The 16,458-nt window shown below is 37.5% G+C and overlaps 1 protein-coding gene and 1 non-coding gene across 2 annotated transcripts in view; both read right to left on the reverse strand.

The window, feature by feature from the left end:
- ADNP2 (ADNP homeobox 2) overlaps positions 1–15,432 on the reverse strand; it is a 62,680-nt gene extending 47,248 nt beyond the window's left edge. Inside the window, exons 1-2 of the mRNA XM_036741597.1 lie at positions 15,348–15,432; positions 4,680–4,797 (exon numbers count right to left, since the gene is read on the reverse strand). Coding sequence (XP_036597492.1) covers positions 4,680–4,787 — 108 coding nt within the window. The 5' untranslated portion in view covers positions 4,788–4,797; positions 15,348–15,432. The remainder of the gene's footprint in view (positions 1–4,679; positions 4,798–15,347) is intronic.
- On the reverse strand, positions 1,934–2,095 carry LOC118835126. The gene has a single exon (XR_005009468.1). It is a non-coding gene; the product is annotated as a U1 spliceosomal RNA (small nuclear RNA).
- Positions 15,433–16,458: the final 1,026 nt, after the last annotated feature.

A 16,458-nucleotide genomic window follows, 5' to 3' on the forward strand; every position in this document is an offset into this window, starting at 1 on the left:
CACCCCATACCTTCCATAAGATAGAACTAGGTAAAGGTTACAGAAGTAGACTTAGACTTGCTGTCAAATCTTTCAAATGTTTAGAGCTATTAAAAACTGGAATTGGCTGAGATCTTTAAGCAAAGGTTGAATGGTCACTTCCCTTATTTTTTTTTGTAGAGGATATTTCTCAAGTCAAGTATGGGTTGGACTAATTGATTTCTGGGATTCCTTCCAACTTTGACAATCTGATATTCTCAGTTAACTGCATCAAGAGGAATGGCAAATATGAAGAATTTTTTAAAATATAGGGAGATTTATTATACACAGAAAAAGACCCAAAAGAAATATAAACATCATGAGCACAACAAAGTCAACACACAAACTACTAAAGGATAACCAAACTCAGATTAAATACAATTGACATTGGTTCCAAAACTATTAAAGTACAAGTCCTTCTTTTCGGTTAAGAAAGCTGTTTCAAATTTTTGTTTAAAGAAAGAACATTTTCATAAACGAAGCAGAACAGAAAAGATGCTCATTATACGAAACTATAAATTTCTATTATGTCCTCCTTACTTTTAAAAACATATCTAACAAATTCAATATTACTTTCAAAGCTCTCCACTGCTTACTGATGTTTTCTTCTTAATTTCCTTCTCTTATTCTCTATGCATTTTTTAAAATGCTTCACAGACTCTTCTCTCTCTTTTTTTTGGGGGGGGGGACAGGGGGGGCAACACCACCACTAGTCTTCTATTTTCCTCACAAATCTCACTCCCAATTGAAAGAAAGAAAAACAAAATCTTTGTAACCAACAGCCAGTCAAGCAAAGTAAATTCACGCACTGGAAATGTCAAAAAAGAAATTTCTCATTTCACACCTCTCTGTCAGGAGATGGGCAGCGTGCTTCATCACTGGTCCTAGAATGAGTGTCTTGATGCACTGGTGGCCAAGTTCCTATCAGATGCTAACACAACCAATCAGCAGTATTTCACCATTTTCCCCAGCTCCATTCAAAAACAAAGGAATAGGACGGAAGGAGACTGAAAGTTGGGATTTAGAAAGGTGTGACTGGCTATAGATAGGACAAGGAGGAAAGGGACTCAAGAGTAGTGGACAGTGTAAAGTTAAATTGGTTCACCAAGCGGTCTGGATCAGAACAACTCTTTCTATACCTGAGGAGAGAGACTCAAAAACAAAAGAAACAAACAAAAAAAGGGCAAAAGACAACTTTCTGGTGATAAGCCACTCCAAACTAGAGAACAACAGTGAAAGGAATACTGGATTGGGAGTCTTGAAAATATGACTTTAAATCATGGCTTTGCCACTTATTGCTTTCAAGATCTTGGACAACTATGACCTCTAAGCCTCAGTAGTCATCTGTAAAAATGAGAGGCTTAGACTAAATGAAACCCAAACTCCTTTCCAGCTTTAAATCTATGGTCCTCGGATGACACATATACATAATTTATCACTAGACCCATACTCAAAGCATTCAAGCTTGGTAGAGCTTGTATGGTCTTAGTAAAGCTTGCAAAAACCCAGCATCAATTCCAAACCACAAAGAAAAAGCATGGCAATACTCTAGAAAACTAATTTAAATTTTCAAACTATAACTGTTCTTTTAAAAAAAAAATTTTTATCCATGTTACTGAAATTCTTTTCTTACTCTCCGTATCAACTCGGTAGTGGTGCTATTTGAGTACTAAAACAGCCAAAATTCAATAATGTCAAAGACTGACTGATACTTCTATAAAACTTTAAGGTTGTAAATTACTTTGTAGATTTATTTCATGTGATCCTCCATACCATAGAAAAACCTGAGGTAAGTGTTATTTTACTAGTATCAAAACTATAGCTCAAAGGTTTAGTGATTTGCTCAGTCACAATGCCAGAATTCAAACCTAGATCTCTCCCTTTTTTTGCTGTTTTTTTTTTTAAATCAGAGGAGAGTGAGAACATGCAGTCAAGTCCCTCACTATCATAAATTATGCGGTCAGTTTCCTGCATTTGGGGAAATCACAGGGGTTAGGCCATCCAGAGTGCAATGGATAAGCCTCTCCTTGAGGAAACCACCTCCATGATCATGAAGTCACCCCTGCCAGGTAAGTATCTAGATCTCTCCTGACTCCAAGTCCTATGTTTTACTATACCAATGAATAAGAAACAGTATAAAGGCAATTACCAGAGAAATGCACAATTGGAAGATAAAGCTGGCCAGTCATGCAGCAAAAACAAAAGATAGCTGATGGAAAGCTAGCCATTTGCTTTCACTGGAAGCAAAAAAAAAAAATATCAATACATTTGGAAGAAGGCTCCCTTTCTCTCCTAAATGGCTTATGGTGGAGAATTCACAGAAAGATATGGTAAAATAGATATGTTAAAAAAAAAAAGCCTCAGAATAAAAAGGTTGCAGATAGATTATAATGTGTACTGATGGAAATACAAATTCATACAATTATTGAATCTGGGTAAGGGAAAAATTAATTCAAGTCTTTAAGTTTACAACAATTCACCAGCCCCTGCAAACACTATATATGTATAATATGGACATATATACATATATAAAAACAATTTTCTACTGTTAATGTTTATCCTTCTATGGGCTACCTCTCTATCTACCTTATTTGCCAGGAAACATTCCATTCATCTCTAACTGAAGGTGAAATAGGCAACTGTTATGTTGCTCGTCCATAAAACATCAACAATTCACAACTGGGTTTTAAAAAGATTTAGAAATATCATTAACGCATTTCAATATTAACCCACTTCACTACTGCTTCTCAGCAGTAGGAGTTATTAGACAGATGACACCTCTAACTTCTCTAATCTTTAATAAAGTCCTTTATCTTTAAAAAGATTTTCTCCTTGTTGGATGAAATTCTACTTCATAAAACTACTATTTTAATTTAAGAAATTGGCAATCATTATTTTAAAGCATCAAAATTCTCTGCCACTAACAGCCCATCATTAACTCTAAAGATAAAAAAAAAATCAACACTTGCCAACAGTTTTAATAAAATCTATTTTAGATGTCAACATCCTTCTTAACACAAAAGGACATACCTCCAACTACAAGTTTTTAAAAATATCTACAGAGAGAAGTCTACATACATATATTTTTCTCATTAAGATCCAGTAGTTGAATTTTTCCAAAGTTCAAAGTAAAAAAAAGTTCTTTCTACTTAGAGATTTCCTTTAGGATCTAGATAATATAAATTATTTCCTCACAGTCAATATTTCTGGAGCTTTGATCAAAAATCGATTTTGACCACTAATTGTCCTAATACTCTTCTTCATACTATCTTTCTTTATAACATAGAAAAAAAGACTCAAAATCTCTAAGTCGTAAAAACTTACTTAATCAAATATAGTTTTAGTCATAAACATAACTAGCTAGAAGGGACCTGATGACATCAAATCCAACCTGCTTATTAAAAATATGAAGTAACAGAGGCCTGAAGAGGTTAAGTGCTGGTCTGAAGTCACTCAAGTAGCAGGAAAATGGTCTGAGAGTGAAATTGAAGGTGTTTGACTACAAATATAGGGTCCTCTCCACTACACCATGTTGCTTTTGTGTTTCAAAGAATATCTAGAATGTATATAACTATCCTACTCTGTTTGGGAGTCATTTATGAGGGACAAATTCCCATATCCTCTACACCAGTAATCTATAAAGAGCTTTATCCAATGTTAATAGAAACCTGGAAACTGATTCTCCATTCCCTAGGTTAGCGATATGAACTCAATGTGTAGGTACAGGGAAGTTTAGTTAGCTTACAATATCCAAAAATATAATCAATATTAACATCATCCAACAAGAAAGGTTGAGCTCTAAAACACAAGGGACACAGGTCCCTGGAATGAAGATTTGGAAAAAGTCTGTCAAATAGAAATACAAGCAGCCAAGATAGTTTAAAGACATTAGCTACTTACTGTTTCTACATTTTTATCAACTATGCCTGAAAAATTTGAGTAGAAGGAAATTAGTTACCAGAGAAAAATTAAATGTGATTTATGTGGAGTAATCATACCCATGACCTCACAAATCCTTAAACTACTAAATAAGTAATTCCTATTTTGGGGGCATGAACTGCATGTAAGCCACTATAACACTAAGAACAATATAGTCTAGACATTCAAAAGGTTTAGAACTCAATTCTTAAAGTATTTATTAAGTACTAACTATATGTGGGTTTGTGAGGTTCTGGAAATATAAAGATAAAAATGACACCGCCCCCATCCTCATAAAGTTAAGTTCATAACACTTAAAAAACCAATTTAAGTACCTATCTCTAGTATTATTTATGGCTACAAATACTCAAGGCTACTTCACAAAGAACTCATTGCTACAACAAAGACAAGCAGCAGTCCAAGTTTAACTTTCCCTTAGCTGAATATATGTAATGAAAGACCACAGGGGAAGACCTTATACTGAGAAGTTAAATTTAAGCTATCAGTTTATTCCACATCTTTACAAACCCTAATATGAAAATATATAACATATGTATCATAAACCATAAATTCCCTGTAACATGCCTGAGTTATTCTGAATATTGGAAAATATAATTAAGTAGTTCTTTCTCAAGTCAAATAATATCAACAAAACGAAATTTGCCAAATTTATAACTTTAATTCATTGTGACAAGATTTAAGTCAGTTTGATTAATTTGTAGTTATTACTTGTTCCCTCTTACCTTTAATAATTCCTTGCAGCTATCAAGGCCAATATCCACAAGAATGCCCTTCACTTTTTTCCGAACCTTCCTAATATTGTCAAGATTTTCAACAGGAATTTGAAACATTGTGACTTTCCTAAGGCAAAAGAAAAAAAACAGGAATATAATAAGCACATGTTACTAAGAAATTTTACTTCTCTGCAATTAAAATTTTAAACATTCCAACAGTTGTTTATTGAGGTTTGTATCTCCTAAAAGATAAATAAAATAAACTTCCATTTGTGGCAATAATATCAAAAGTTATGACTAGGAAAAATGAATTAACTAAACATGAACAAACTAAATAAAAGGAGTATTAAAGAAACTACTTATAGCTCTTACAAACTATGAAATAATTATGAGATCTTACACAAGAATAAAGAGTAATGTTTTTTACAATCAGTCTTTGATACAGATGGACTCCGGATGAATAGGCTCTAACGCCTCACCAAAAGAATAGTGTGTAGTATAATTAGTATTTTGGGATAATATCTGTACTTTGTCTATCCTGAAGTAGAAAATCTATATATCTAAAAGTTTTTAAGATGACTTCCTACTTTTAAATTTCATTTCAAAAGTTATGTTATATTGTAGACATACTACTACACTGTTGATGGAGCTGTGAATTGGTCTAACCATACTGGAAAGCAATTTGGAATTAGGAGTCTACACCCTTTGACTCAGAGATCCCACTGCTACGCATAAAGCCCAAAGAAGTCAAAAAGAAAAAGATCCCTGATACATCAAAATATTCATAGCAGCACTTTTTGTAGTAGGAAAACACTGATAACAAAGTAAATGCCCACTGAATATGGAATGAATAAACATGTGGCATATGGTTTACAAATATATAAGTAACTAGGAACAAGAATTCAAAGAAACTTAGGAAGACATATGAACAGATTCAGAATGAAGTAGAACCAAAACAACAATATACACAATAATTATAACAATTTAAGAACAAAAAAAAAATCTGAATGCGTAATTTTAAAGGCCAGATTTCATGAAAGAGAACAGGGAAACTACACCTCCCTTCCTTCATTGCAGGGGCAGGGGACTACAGGTGTGGAAGATTGCATATACCAGAAGTTCTCAAAGTACAATCTACGGATCCTTCGTCCCTCCCCCAAATCATTTCGGGGGAGTCTTAGAGATCAAAATTATTTTCATAACAATACTAAGACATTATACGCCTCCTAAATTACGCCTCTTTTTTAAACTACATATCTGTGTGAGGCTGGATTTTCTTCATAAATGTAAGCCAAAAAAAATCTATCATAACAGACTGAATGTAGAAGCAGACATGGAATCCAGCTGTGTTCTATTAAGATGAACACTAAAAGAGATTTGCAAAAATAATGAAACTTCTCTCAAAATTTTTTTGTAAATAGTTATTTTTCATAAAAATATGCTAACATGTAATTGATTTACTATTATTTTAAATTAATAAATATTTTAAAATTTCACAAGTTTAAATTGTAAATAAATGGTAAATATCAAAAGATGTGGCCAGAGGTACGTCGGAACCAGCTTGAACCAGGATTATTAAATTTTCAGAAATCAGTAAACATGACTAATCAAGGCCTGATCAATTGTTTTGCTGATTGTTAAACAACCAGAAGATGTTAATGATTCAAATTAAATTTAAACTGTGTTGGCTGTAAGTTTTTATCTCCTTAGGAGAGCACACTTACCAAAACACCCTTGCATATAATTCATATAAACAGTTCTTTGGTGTCCTCAATAATTTTATAGAGTATAAAAGGGTCCTGAGACCAAAAAGTTTGAGAACTGCTAGCAGATGCTATACTATTAAACTGCTGTTGCACTGGTTATTTTTGCTGAACTTTTGTTTCCTCCTCCTTTAGTCTTTGTTCCTAGGGATGGTTCCTTGGGGAGGAAAGGGAAGGACACATAGGCTTACCACGTATATGATGTAAACAGACATCAATAAAAATGATAATTCTTAATCATTTTTACTTCCTTTCTCCTCTTACTAGCTTTAGCTTCTTAACTCCTGTCAATTTGGCTTATTTTATTCAACTGAAAAAATGCTCCATGAAAAGTTACCAATGATGACTGACAACAAACGTCATCTTTCTTAACTTCTCTGCAACATGATATTGATGACCATCCTCTAGAGTGTCTTGGAGACTCTCCTCTCTGGGTGTTTATGACATTGCTCTACCTTGGTTCTCACTGCTGCCTTCTCAGTCTCCTCTAATCATCATCCATATAGTGTCCCTGTGGATCTTTGCCAAAACTCCTCTCCTCAGCACAATTCTCACCTCTCTACACGCTTAGTGACCTCATTTTATGTATCTGAGTGTGTATCTATATACCTATATACAGATATAAAAACACCAATTGACTACCAGACTTTTTAAATCAGGATATCCCACAGACATCTTATACTCAACATGTCCAAAAGAGAACATACTATCTTTCTTATTTCTGTCAACGGTACCTCCATCTTTCTGTTTACCCATATTCCCAATCTCCGAGGCATTTTCAATTGCTTACTCTTCCCTTAATCCAGCAATTGCCTAGCCATGTTTATTCTACATATAAAACATTCCTCTTACCTGTCTCCTCTCTACTCCCACCACTACCACTCTAGTTCTGGCTCTCATCATCTCTCACCTGACAAGGTCTGTCGATTTTATATTTGTAACATCTCTCACAAAAACTTCCTCTCTTTTGACACTGCCACCACTCTGGTGCAGGCCCTCATGCTGGTTGGTATCCCTACCATAAGTCTCTTTCCCATGCTAGTCAATCCTCCATCCTCATCTGTCAAAGTGATCTCTGTACGCAGATCTGATCATGTTACACACCACCCCCCCCTCCTCAATAATCTCCAAGGGCTCCTTATCACCTCCAGAATCAAACATAAAATCTTCTGTTTGTCATTCAAGCAATTCATGACAGGCCACCTCATCCCTTTCCAGTCTCTGTATACTGTAATTACTCTCCCCCCAACACACTCTGTAATACAATGATATTGCCTTCCTGTTCCTCCCATCTCCCAACTCTGGGCATTTTCACTGGCTGTTCCCCCTCTACATCTCTGCCTCCTGGCTTTCCTCAAGTGTCAGCTAAAATTCCACCTTCCACAGGAAGCCTTTCTGAATCCCTCCCAACTCTACTGCCTTCCTTCGAAGGATTATTTCCAACTTAATACTGTATATTGCTTATTCATAGTTGTTTGCATTCTGTCTTCCCCCATTAGACTGTGAGCTCCTTGAGGGCAGGGACTGTCTTTTATGGTCCTTTGAATCCCCAATGCTTACCACAGTGCCTAGAACATAGTAGTACTTAATAAATGATGACTATTACAACAGATTCCTAACTTGTCTCATCTTAAGACTCTTCCCTCTTCAATTCACTCTCCACTCAGGTGCCAAAATGATATTTCTAAAGGATAGGTCTCACCATATTACCATTGTGCTTGATACACTCCAGTAGCTCTCAGTTCCCTCTAGATCAAATACAGACTCCTCTGTTTGGAATATATAGCACTCAGAATCTGGCTCCAATCTACCCTTTTAGCTTTCTAACACTTTACTTCATTGTTGTCTACATTCCATCCACAATGTCCTTCTTGCTGTTCTTCATCTCTAGTCTCTATGTCTTCACAGTTTATCTCCCATGTCTAGAATACACTCCATAATCTCTACCTCTCAGGGGAGAAGGGAGGGAATATGCATTTACATAGCATCTGCTACATACCAGGCAATATATGCTAAACGCTTTACAAATATCATCTCATTTGATCTTATTCTTAAAGCTCAGGTCAAATATCACATCCTACATAAAGCTTTCTTGATTCTCTGAGCTGCCAGTACACATGCCAAATTACCTTGTATATATTTTGTATGTATTTATATGTGTACATGTTGTCTCCACAGGAAGAATAGAAGCTCCTTGACAGCAGGAGCTGTCATTTTCTCTTTATATCTCCAGCACCTGGAACACAGTAAGCACTTAATAAATGCTTGCTGACTGGAAGTTCATTGAAAGCATAATGATATGGTAGTGAAAAGACCTTGACTTTAGGCTGTTTTGCCACGAGCTTAGCTGGATGGCCTTACGCAAGTAATTTTACTTTTTTTGTTCTTTAGTTTCCTCCTCTGACAAATCAGAACAACTGTCCTACCTCCCTCACAGGTTTGTAGGAAGCCCAAAAGAGGTAATATACTTCAAAACTCTCTAAAGACTATATATAAATTTAAGGTTAAAACTACACAGAAATTCATTGGTAGAGATTCACTTCAACTTTTCAGGAAACACCTATTCTACCAAGTATAATAGAACTGTGAACAAATTTTAGGTGGCACAGGTTTACATGTGGACCATACTAACATAATATGGTTTTAACTTTTACAAGTAGAAACTTTCTAGCCCTAGAGGGTTTTCTCAATAGTTACATTCACATAGTGCTTTAAGGTTTGCAAAAGTACTTAATACCTATTTTTCAAAGTGTTTTACATATATTATGTATTTGATCCTCACACTAACCCTGAGAGGTAGGTGCTATGATTATCCCCATTTTACACATGGAAAAACCAGGGCAGACACAGATTAAGTGACTTGTGCAGGGTCACACAAATACTAAAACATGCTTATCTGGCTGTAGAAAAACTGCAAAGAATCTTCAAAAATAAACTGGAATAGAAAACTACACATTTTAAGGGTCATTTAGGAATAATTTTCAAGTACCTTGCTCAAAGATTTTACTTAATTTTTAGAAGTATTTCCCATGAACTTGGAGAATAATCAATAATCTTTAAATATCAATTATTTTTCTTGTATTTTCAAACCCCCAGAACTAAGAGCAATAGATATAAATAACACCAGAAAACTCAAAAGTGCATACAGTTCCTTTTGTAAAAAAAAAAAAAAATTCAAAAAATTTTATAACAGGAAAGAAGGCAATAACAATAATATCTAGCACTCAAGGCAGGTTAGAAATATTACCTCATTTTAAAAATATATACTCCAATCTTTTCATTTTACAGATTCCACAAAGGTAAAGTGACTTGATCAAGATTATAAATAAAAATATGCCCTACAGCTACACAAAGTATGAGTAAAAAAGTCAGGAGATTAGCTTTCATGAAGCAGTAACTCAGAGTTTCCAACTATATCTTGCCCATAGCTTAAACTGCTGTTAATAATAAAGCAAGTGCATTCTGGAACTGCAGATGGGTTAAAATAGGGAAGAAATGCAGTTTTACTGATGCTATGAAAAAGCTAAAATCCTTTTCATGTTCAGCATCAATATGACCTAGCAAATTTGTTACCAGAATGTTTATATCACTATGTTCTCACACCTGAGGGTCTTTTCTTGGGAGCTGGACCTGACAGACAGCTGATGTTCTTCTCATCTGCCGTAGATGGACATCTGATGCTCTCTTCCCTACCTCTGCTTCCTGGGTTTTAAAGACATATAGTAACACCTCATTCATCAGTGAAAGAGCTATTCTACATAGAACAATTAGATTTTCCAGATACTAATACTTATCCTCTTTAAATTTAAAGCATCAAAATATGAATTTAGCCAATCTATTGATCAAATCTTTCTAAAAATATATTTCATTAATTCTCTTTCGTAAAAAACATGTATACTGGCCCTTTCCCCCAAGATGGCGCCGAAGGCGAAGAAGGAAGCCATTGTCCCCCCCAAGACAGAGGCCAAGTCCAAGGCCTTGAAGGCCAAGAAGGCGGTGTTGAAGGGTGTCCACAGCCACAAAAAGAAGAAGATCCGAACATCCCCCACCTTTCGGCGACCCAAGACACTAAGACTTCGAAGGCAGCCCAAATACCCTCGGAAAAGTGCCCCTCGGAGAAACAAGCTGGATCACTATGCCATCATTAAGTTCCCCTTGACCACTGAGTCTGCTATGAAGAAGATTGAGGACAACAACACCCTAGTCTTCATTGTGGACGTCAAAGCCAACAAGCATCAGATAAAGCAGGCGGTAAAGAAGCTGTATGACATCGATGTGGCCAAGGTCAACACACTGATCCGGCCTGATGGAGAGAAGAAGGCCTATGTCCGACTTGCTCCAGACTACGATGCTTTAGATGTTGCCAACAAAATTGGAATCATCTAAACTGTGTCCAGCTATCCCACTCCACCTACAATAAAAAGTTTTCCAGTAAAAAAAAAAAAAAACAAAAAAACATGTATACTGAAGGTAATGTAATCTTTACTTCATGACTTGGGTCCATTATTATGAACATTATTAGACTGTCCTATAATATGGTGTCCTTTGAGTCAGGGTATGGAAATGAACAAGGTTGCTTACTAACAGTCCCAAACTACTATGCTCCTAATTCTTGTTTCTTCTCTTCTGTCGGTGTCATATTCTGCCCATGGGCACTGTCTCAGTAAACTCTGAGACTCTAATTGATAAGACAGTTGCTGATCTGCAGTGGTAGTTTCTTCCCTGGGCATACCTTAAACCAATGAAATAATTACAGGTACTACGTATTTATAGGCAGATGGTATGTGTGTGAGTGAAGGTATGTGCTGCACTAAGGCTTTTGAGTCATCTGATTGGCAGATAGCTAGATAAAAATTCATACAGTATCTGGGTTCTGGACCTAACAGGAAGATATTGTCTTTTAAAAATATAAAATCAAATAAGAACAAAATTGAAAAAAAAAGTTAAACTAGTAAACTGGCAAATCACTTACACACTGAATAAAAAAATTTTTTCCTACCCATCAATAAAGAGAAATTTTTGAAGCAACTTTCAATATACACCAAGCCAGAAAAGTAACAATTTATCCTACTCCCCTTCACCAATTTCAGGAATTCTTAACCTGGATTCTGCAAACTGACTTTTATAATATTTTGATAACTACATAATTGGTCTGTAACCCTATATTTTATTTTTATGCACTTAGAAACATGAGTCTAAGAAGGGGTTCACAGGCTTCAAACTGCCAAAGTGATCCATGATACAAAAAACATTAAGAATTTCTGATCTAGTATGTATCATCTCCAAATTGCCATGTGTAACAACAATACTGCTTGCAGGACTGCTAGCACAGGTTCTTTGATCCGCTTTTCTAAGAAAAGCAACCTTAACGGGTTTACAATCTCACTTTAATTAAACATACATATATCATTTACTTAGTTCAGGGGAAAAAGTCAGCCCCCTGAACTTCAGAGAAAACACAAACAGAAATCACAAGCAGAAATTATATAAACAGAGCAAATAACACAAATCAGCAGACAGGATTTCTAAGTGTCTGTCCATAGCAATACATACATAGTTACGAGAGAGAGAAAAAGAGAAGTACCAACATCCGGGTTTTCAAAGTGTGGGGGAGGGGGCAGCAGCTCCTTAACACTACCCAGTCTTGTCTGGCCAAATCAGACTAACACTCTTCCAATGAATGAGCCCCCCAAAGCAAAATGCTAACCTCTGAGTATATATAAATTTCTTCAGAGTCAGAGGACATCAAAACCATGTGACTCAAACTCAGGAGACTTAGGGTTTCTTGTGACTTAAGCAGGTCATCAAAGACTCTTGATTCAATCAAAGGAAAAACTCAATCAAAGGCACTTGATTGCCTTAGTGCTGTGAAGCACTCCAAAAGAAAAAACAGCAAAAAGTCCCACTTTGCTTGCCATTACACCATGATGACTGAGTAAATTACAAAGCAACTTACCATGATATATAGTGGTTACGAGATGACTGAAAACTAAGTAACAGAAAAGAGACCTGTTCTTAGCAAACCCTAAGATTGCTTAAGATCTAATTCTAGTCTCCATCTCCCAATGTGAAAGAACAGGTCACATTAAATAGGATCATAACGATTAAATGATGAGTTTATTAAGTAAATATTGTGCTGAAATGGAAAAATAAGTACTGAACTGGGAGTCAGAAGACTCATTCAATCCTCACTGTTATTTACTGGTACTTGGTTAAGCCTTAGTATTAGTACTAAGTATTTCTAGACCTCAGTATTCTAATCTCTTTTTAGAAAAATAAAGGAGGGGAAATATAGGAGTCAAATTTGGGTTATTATCCCAGTCTCATACTAAAAGCTCACAACATAAAGGAATCCCTAACAATCAACTTTTATTGTTCTCAGGCACTAATCACACAAGATAGTATTTATTAAGACAGAGGTTTTCTACACAATGTCCCCTCTATGGGCATTCAAATTCACTGTATATTCAAATGATTCAATATCCTCTGGACTGTTCTCTAAAGGTGTTCAGGCAAAAGTAAACCAGTATTAAAACCAGTGTTTTTGCAATGAGTTGACAAGAACAAATCATCAATCTGGTACTACCCTATATAAATATGTTATCATTAGTTCTCATATAAATGACAACCAAACCTGTAATTTCAGGTAAAATCACTAATAATACCAGCAAAAATCAAACACCTTTTCCTCACAAGCTTTAACTCTAGTCTAGACCTAGAATGCACGAAGCCTTGAAAGTCCACTTTTGAAGAAAATTATTTCATAAACCAATCTAAATGATTCAAATAATTATAAGTATCAAGAATTTTGAATCCCATGGAATTGAAGAACTGCAAGGCAACCTGAGAAGCCATTTAGTTCAACACATAATTGACCAAGAATTTCCCCTTATGATAGGGCCCTCCAACCTTCAGTGAAGGGAAACCCAGTCTAGTCCCTGCAAGGTAAACAAAACTGAATCTCAGCTGTTTATTCTGTGTAACTTTGCTAAGTTTCTTCATCTGTAATATAAGGGGGTTTTCCTTAAAAGAAAGTTCCCTATCTAGCTTTATAGCTTATGAATTCACAGCCGTCAGATCATTAACCTACCTACCAGAGCCTGGATCTTACATTTTACATAGGAAAAAAATAACTTGCACTACACGGGGTACAAGGAAAGTATTTCCTAAAACTATAGTGCAACATATTTATTACCTCTAAAGTCAGTGCCACAAAACTGTCCAAGCAGAAAAAATCTTAAGTGTGAGAACAGTGCTAAAAACCATCTCAGTTACACCGATGCAGTTTAAAGATTTTTTAAGAGTGAACTACATTCAAATTAAAGTCAGTTTCACACACTTATGGTGAAAATCCCAAACAAGTGGAAAAGGTCTTTGTCAATTTTTTTAATATAAGATTCTGGAAGAACTACTGAGAAGGGAAGATTTCCAAATAGCCTCTGAAAATGTTTACTCGAAGTAAATTAAGTCACAGAACTTGACTTCTGCAAATAAGGCAAGCAGAATAGTTAAGTAGCATTATTTTCTTAATTCACAACAACCTATATTCCTTTCAAGAAAACTTTGTTTCATTCTATTTTTCCTATACCAACAGTAGTGGTAAAGTTAAAAAAATTAACATTAGTTTATGAAGTAAAAAGCATCAGTAACAAGTGATATTAAATTGAAATAATTGACATTTATACTCAATTGCATTTCAAACTAAAAGGAAATGTCTCCTCTAAAACGTATTCAATATCTGGATGCTTCAGATTACTAATTTCACACTAATGAAATTACATTTCTTGGGCTTGCTGTCTAGTGCAACTTGGGTTTTCCTGAAGTTTCACATCATGCTTTAAAATACAATAACAAAGATATGTAAACAAAGGGAAGTATTTTAATTCAATACAGCCCAAGTAGAAGTGGGAAGTGAGACTTTAAAAGTCACTTAATATTTCCATAACAAGTACGCTTCGAAATTCACTCCAGAAAACCAAATGAACCCAGAATTTCATAATAAATCGTCCTCCCAGGTTTCAGAATTAACTTTTCCCAACTGGAGAAGGAAAAATAAGAAGCAAGAAACTGAATTAATAGAAAGCAGGAAAAGAGTCTTGAGCACCTCGAATCATCGGAGTCTTCCCAGGGATCGTTTGGAGAGCCAGGACCGAAGCCTCTAGACCTTGCTATCGTCCATGGCTCCTAGAAGTGTGATTATTTGGGTTCTTGCTCTCCGAGTCCACAACCCCAGCTCCTCGAGTGCAGTGAAACCAAGATAACCGAGGAATGTGGTTTGCCAACTGAACCGCGCTCGGGGCAAAACCCGCAGCCCAGGTGACCCTAGGCATCATTTTTTCCATCTCCCCTTTCCCCCCGTTACAACGCCTCCCTGGCCCACGTGACTTCCCAAGCCGGACACTGGGGGTTAAGGGCACCGAGGGGAGCGGAACGTTCTCGGGCTCCGGGGCCCCAAGGGTGCGCGCTGCCCCGCAGCCAGCGTGGAGAACGTCCCCCAGATTACCCGTTCGTGAGGTCACAATACGGCCACCTCTAGCCCGGGACAGAAGTGGAGCGCTGTGCGGGAGGCCGCGGGAAAATGCAGCGAACACTAACTTCCCCCTGACTAGAAGGCAATCCTCGGGCAGAGGAGATCCTGGCGTGGGGCGGGCGGCTCGCGCCCACCACCGGCCGTCAGACGGTACCCAGTCCCGCCCCGGGCTGGGACGCGCCCGCCCGGCTCGTCTCCCCGCCCCCTCCGTCGGGGAGGTCGGGAAGGCGGCGCGCGGGCGGGCCTCGCTCCGACAGCGGCGCGCGCGCGAGCGGGCGGCGCGTCTGACTGAGTGAGCGCGGAGCGCGGCTTTTCTTCCCTCTCAGTGCAGCCTGGTCAGCGGGCGCTACTGCGGGATGCTGCTGGCGACCACACTGTACCTACCGCTCAGCGCTGAAGAGGGAGCTCTTTTCCTCCTCCTCCCGCCGCCGTAGCCGCCTCCTCCTCCGCCCCTCACAGTACCATCCAGCCGCCTCCCCTCCTCTTCTCCCTGTCCTCCCCTCCTCTTCCCTCCCCTCCCGCAGATGGGCTGCTCTCCTTCCACCCGATCTAATGCCGGGGGGCTGCGCAGAAACTCCAGCGCGGGCGGGACCCTCGGCGTCAACGCCCCACGCCTCCTCTGTGCAGGCAGGGACCCCCTCAGCGCCTCACCACAAACCCATCCCTAACAGCAATACTGTGTCCCCTCCTCCCTCCACAGACTGAAAGAGAAAATGGCGCTCGATTTACCTCAGGAAATGACGTAGGGGCTCATTTGCATGCCAGTTAAGTTAGCCAATAGGAAGAAAGATTGTATTGGGACACCTTGGTTCTCCCATACAGATCACCTTGGGCCCCTGAACTAAAGCTGAATAAGAGGTCCAAAAATAAGTGAGAAGAAACCACCTGTTTCCTACCTACTTCTCAAGGAAAAAAAAAATACCCCCTACTCTTCCTAGTACACTTAGCTTCACTTGTCTGTCACTTGAAGTAGCATCTATATAAACTCTCGTGAGAGTTGAAGGGAGTTGGTGATGACATCATGAGCAAGGGGGTGGGGAGATGATGTCATCAACCATGTGATCAATCACATGTTACCATCAGAACATTGCCTCATTTGCATGGGATGGGGGTGGAGCCACAGGACAAGTTGAAGAAATTAGCTCCACCCATAACTGAGAGCCAATAGGAAACAACCTGTGAACAGAACCCTGTCTCGCCATTGGAGAATGTAATTTTTGATGATAGAACTTTGAAAAATATTTTTCATGACATATGTGGGTAGTAAAGTGATTAGGGGTCCCAAGCACTAACTTATTAATTCATATTCTGAGGGAAATCCATTTCAGACTCTTACATGAGAAATGTTGAGTTATTTTTAAATCAATACTTTGTGGTGAGAGGGTTAATTTCAAAAGTTCATATAGTCTTAAATGATCCAAAAGTTCCATTATGTCAATTAGAAAAAAGAAGGATTCTTGCTTTTCTGGAAGATTAAAAAAATTCCAAGCAATAT

This window comes from Trichosurus vulpecula, chromosome 1, assembly GCF_011100635.1.
Source record: "Trichosurus vulpecula isolate mTriVul1 chromosome 1, mTriVul1.pri, whole genome shotgun sequence".
Classification (NCBI taxonomy): domain Eukaryota; kingdom Metazoa; phylum Chordata; class Mammalia; order Diprotodontia; family Phalangeridae; genus Trichosurus; species Trichosurus vulpecula.